The 5,641-nt window shown below is 34.6% G+C and overlaps 2 protein-coding genes across 2 annotated transcripts; one reads left to right on the plus strand and one right to left on the minus strand.

The window, feature by feature from the left end:
- Positions 1–774: 774 nt before the first annotated feature.
- Positions 775–2,838, plus strand: LOC133329240 (transmembrane protein 43 homolog). Its single transcript, XM_061537734.1, has 5 exons — positions 775–870; positions 932–1,158; positions 1,220–1,592; positions 2,352–2,571; positions 2,627–2,838. The coding sequence occupies exons 1-5, from the start codon at positions 775–777 to the stop codon at positions 2,836–2,838; spliced, it is 1,128 nt and encodes a 375-aa protein (XP_061393718.1).
- Positions 2,839–4,067: 1,229 nt separating this feature from the next.
- On the minus strand, positions 4,068–5,270 carry LOC133329242 (uncharacterized). The gene has a single exon (XM_061537736.1). The coding sequence runs from the start codon at positions 5,268–5,270 to the stop codon at positions 4,068–4,070; it is 1,203 nt and encodes a 400-aa protein (XP_061393720.1).
- Positions 5,271–5,641: the final 371 nt, after the last annotated feature.

Raw genomic sequence — 5,641 nt, forward strand, 5'->3', positions numbered from 1 at the left:
AATACACATAAAGTAGGTTAACCCGGTAAAAAGTTCTAATGTATATGCCATTTTAGGATTTCTTTCCAAAATCTAGTAGGGAAATTAATTGAAATGTTTCATGCATAACAAATTAAATACATTCAGACGAACGTGGTAAAAAATGAATTTATTTGACATGATATTCAAAACAATACACACATATATACATAATATGTATTTTGATTTGATAGAATAAACCCTGGTACAATAACAGGTGGGTTAATGGTACCGACTGATTACAGTTTTTTCTTGTGATGCCCCTTTTCTACCAAAACAATAGTTGTGCCTGTTTACTCGATATTTGGTAACAATTGTTACTAATGGTCCGTACTGCAAGAATCTATCATAAAGGAAAATTCGTTATCGTAGTAAAAAGTAGTAGATTCTTGCAATACGGGAACAGACCATAAATGTTGTCTGTTTACCACCCCTCCTTTCAACCTAACCTAAGTTGCTGTAGCCTACCTTGAATAATTGTACTGTGATATATCTTCCAACTTGGCCCTATCTCAATTCCTTTCAAGCGTGATTGCAACAGACGGACTGTCATGGTTGCAACAGACCGACTGTTATCGTCTTACTTCGGTGGAGAGCGAATGTAAATGTAGCATAAGCCAAGTAATAGTTCACATGGATCTTTTTAGTGAATATCTTTATTGAATCTCGTTGCGGAAGACCACAACTTGGTTCTATAGCCGGACAAAATGCATAATTCTTTTCTAAGCTAAACGAATCCAGATAAATGTCCTAATCATGACACTTGCCGAAGCGTATCGTTCCTGTTGGTTAATAGCAACATTTGGATTGGTTCTATTTATTGGTGGTGCCGGTGTACTTTTTTGGAATGAGGTATTAGTTGAGATCAAAGTATCCTTCATTGTTTCCATAATTATCTATGGCTTTGTTTTAGGGACGAGCCGTACATACAATAATGTCATTAGACGAAGCTTTGGATGATGCAGTAACCCTCGAAGCTGGTGCTGACGAAATTGAACCAATCTATAATGATCGAATTGTACATATCACTGGACCCATAATTGTTGGAGAACCATTAACCGAACCGGATTATAATATACAAGTGCTGGCTGTAAAACTTAAACGAAGAGTTCAGATGTATCAGTGGGTTGAGGAGACGGTGTAAGAAGTGATGAATATGTCAAATATAGTGAATTTCAAATTACTTTATTTCTATTTCTAGGGAACACAATTATGGAGAAAGTGTGGCCTCGGTACATACGGAAGACCGCACTTATTATTATACAAGAGATTGGCGTGATCATGTTGTCGATTCACGTTCATTTTATATACAAACTGGACATCAAAATCCCCGACAATTTCCCATAGAATCGGCCACACAAACAGCTGATGCCGTTTATATTGGTCGTTTTGAGTTGGGTGCCGATATTAAAAATAAATTCAATAATTATGTTGAATTGACATCAGATACGAGGCCGGAGGATCCGTCAGTTAAATTGCATTTGGGTTTATATTACCATACGAATGATATTTTTAATCCTGAAATAGGTGATATACGAATATTATTTTCCTTTGCCGGCATGGAAGGTGAAATGGTGAGTATTAAACAAAAAAGAATCTCTATGAGAACAAAATGTGTTCCAAGAGTGCATTTAAATATATTAGCTTTTATTTCAAAATCAGATTTATGGATCCAAAGCTTCAAGGGGACCTTGTATTTTTCAAGACTTAAAATTCACTGGGTAATTATGTGAAACGTTTGAAGTTCTAATAGCAAACATTTAATATATTATCAAAGAAGTCCATACTATTCTATTTGAAGGGCAAGAAGTGCATATTTGAAAAGGAATATAGTCGCGAGATCGATTTTGGAATTTATATCAATAAAATAAAGTCGTAAATCCGACCTCGAAAACTATTCTACTATTCTAGGGAGATTCTGTCGCGTAGGTGATTTAGAACTGTCCATAAGAGAAAAAGACATGTAAGGGCCCTAGTGAAAGTTCGAAAGCCCAATTCAGAGCAAGTATGGACTTCTTCAACAAAATAATTACAATTTTAATCAGAATTTTCAACATTTTTATAGTAATACCCATTTTGTTATACAGACTTATAAAAAGCATGGGAAAATATAAGAGTCTCTTGAGAACTTTGGACAGATATCGATGGAAAATTGATATTAACAAGTAAAATATATATCCTAATCGGGACAGTTTGTAGTACATATATTAGTATAGTATATTAACAATACATGACTAGGCCCTAAACTTGACCACCTAGCTTTACGTTTCAATTCCTCCGTTGTTGTTAATTCGTATCTAAAAATTAAATATTTCTTTTTCTTTTCTTTACAGTACACCATTGTTGGGAAACTTGTCAAGAACAAAATCGAACCATATGTAACCAGTCAAGGTGTTAAAATTTTACTTGTCTACCCGGGTGAACATTCATTGACTGAGGTGTTTAAGAAGGAACATCATGCTCAACGCTTAACCACATGGGGCTTCCGTTTTATGGGTTGGGTTCTGGTATTTTTCGGTGTAACATGTACATCGACTTTATTACATCTAATATGTAAGTATGGTAACATAATTTTCAGAATATATTATAAATATACTTTCATTTTCAGTGTCACGTATTCAGTTTCTCTCGGCACTTGCACCCGATCCACGATTCCCAGTTGGCGCCAACGTTTTACTTTCTCTCTCAATGGCATTGGTTATAGCTGCCGTGGCATGGATATTGCATCGGCCAATGATTGGTGCTGGTCTAATGTTTGCTGCCGCCTCGCCGTTTGTATGGTTTGCCAGAGGCGTGGCCAATTACCAAAGAGTCAATTGACAGTATAACAATATTCGAAACAAATTTGAATTTAAATTTATGATCTGCGAAATTATTGCGAAAAATAATTGTAGTATATGCTCGTTGCATATTTTATGATTGTTGTAGCATTTGTTCCTACACAAATTTAGCCAACCAATTCAACCAATTGATATACTGTTAAAAGTAACCGCATATAACCTCCTACTCCTACATTTGCTCATGTTTTTTTTCATTGATATTATTTTGTTTTATTAAGACATTGCATATTTATTTTTTGTAATTGGCCTAAATGAACAATTTTCTTTTAATGTTTATATATAATAATGTTCCTTAATATTTCAAAGTTCGTTTTTTATTTAAGTTAACAAATAATTTTTAAGTTGGACTTTATTTTACATATTATTTTATTATTTGTTTTGTATAATTTGTATAACATAATAAACAAAGATTTCCAAAAATTAAAAATAATATAATATATATAAAAGGTGATAATTCACTTTGAAGTAGTGGGACCAAAGTCTTTGCGAAATAATTGGGTATTGTATGGAAAATAATGAAAACTATAAAGATTCTATCCCGTCGAGCAGGAATTAGTCTCCGGAAAAATTGGGCTTATAAAGTACCCAAGTAATTGAAAAGTCAAATCATAAGCATGTATAATCTATTGAACAGCATGGATATAAAGTTTAATGATAAAATATTGACAAGTCCTGTACCATCTTCTCTGGTATTTAGAAAGTGTTCTATGTAGGTACGAATCGGCCGTCTTATCACAACATTCTGCAGGTCACCACAGGAGTCTAAGACGACTTTCCTTTAAATAACCCGTAGAAAAATTTTCACTCAGTCGACCAGACTGTTTTTTTTTGAAGACCCGTGTATGTACAGCTGTCTGACGGGCAAGTATAAATTTTAATATGGAACATCTGCACCTCAGTGACATATGTGTATCCAAGGTAGAACTAATAAATGTACACCGTTTTACCTAGGTCGTTCTGGATCATAGACCTCATTGCCATGGACTATTTGATTACACTCCTCAAGTCGTTGATATTTTCTAGAAAAATTTAAATTCTTTTATAACCCATAACTAGATATTTCAAATATTTTATTTTACTTTTCCGTATATTGGTTTTTTCCATGGATTCCTGCTGGTCTTTCCAATAAGAACCTTATTTTTAAATATTAAATACATCTACATTCCAATACCCCCACACAGGGTATGTAATTTAAATTTTCATTTTTTTTTAATTATACGAATTAAACTCTAAATTCGTTTGTTTAGCACCACTTTCTGCTGACGAATTATTTTCATGTCCTTGGCTTTGACTCTGTGTTTGCATGCCGGTGCTGCCAATTGTGTTTGGAGAACAATTTGTCGTAATTTGTGGACTTTGGGATTTATCATGACTTGTACTGTTGGTATTCTCATCGACATGAGACTCTTCGAATCGTACATAGGGTTCAAAGGCATTCAATTGCATTGAACCACGATGTAAAGTACCCGATTCCGCTTCAAAGAGAATATCGTTGATAAACTTTTCAGCGAACAGACGTTGATCTCGTGGTAAACGTTTAAGTTTATATGCCCAGGTCCGTGTGACGGATTCTTCTTCAGGATAATTGGAGGATAGACAATTACATGAAGGTGATGCATGAAACTGATTGTTATTAGACATTTTCAAACGTTTATTTCCACCATCGCTGTTTGTTGTGGAGGATGTCGCCTGCGATGACATCTGTTGGTTATATGTATTTATATTATTTCCCTCATTTGTAATGCTCTCGGTTACATTATTTAAGGAATTCCCTGAGTCCGAAATGGCCTGAGGCTTTTGTTCAACAGCATTAGTACTATTACTACTATTGGGACCAAAGGACTTTTGAAACAATTGCGTTATGTTTGGTGGCGGTGAACTACCATTGTTCATACGAAATCCATACGGTGATATTTCCAAAAAATTACTCTGTGGTGTTGCAGTCTCTCCAAATAGACCAAATGGAGAGGGCGAATTCGTCGCTGGGGTATTTGGTGTTTCAGTTTTAATATAATTCGGATCAATGGCCAGAAATTTCTCTGCATTCCTCAAAAAATCCAATTCATAGAATGTCCAACAACGTGGCTGATAACTTGTCCCCTGCCTACGGGCACTTTCAACAATTTTCAATTCCTTGCGATAATTGGTCCTTAGAGTATTGATTTTCTTTTTCACATCCTGTAAGTTGGCATCCCGCTTTAAATATTTATAAATTGGAACCAACTGTTGATATGCCTCGGCACGTTTATCTCGATTTGTATAGTCGCGTAGTGTTGTATCCCACAAGATGGGTAGATTGTGGTAGGTCTGGATGAATAACTTCAAGTAATGACGATTTTCTTCAGTTACACTGAACGAAGATTTTATATTGGCCGCCGATTGTTGTTGCTGCTGTTGATTGGGATTCAACATGTTTGGGAAGAGTTTTGTATGTGTGTGTTTGTAAGAACCTTGGTATTCAAATTATAACCGTTAGAATGTTGAAACAGACAGTTTCGTATAATAACAGTGATATTTTTGTTTTAAAACTGTTTTCTTCTTAAGAAGATTCGTGCAAGGTTGAGAATTTTCTTCAATGTTTTCCTCTGACAACGTAATGTTATGTTGTTGTATTGACCAAATGTCAAATGGATTGTACGTATTGACAGATTGACAAACTTTCGCATTGCCAATTACCAATATAAAATTAGTATTTGCTGTTGGTTACACTGCGACATTACCGTTAAATTTACCGAAATACATTTGTATTTAAATTTATGTCAACGAAAAAAAGAACGATATGT

Source organism: Musca vetustissima, unplaced genomic scaffold (genome assembly GCF_032173495.1).
Source record: "Musca vetustissima isolate MV318-11 ecotype Yass unplaced genomic scaffold, APGP_CSIRO_Mvet_v1 utg132683, whole genome shotgun sequence".
NCBI classification, from domain to species: domain Eukaryota; kingdom Metazoa; phylum Arthropoda; class Insecta; order Diptera; family Muscidae; genus Musca; species Musca vetustissima.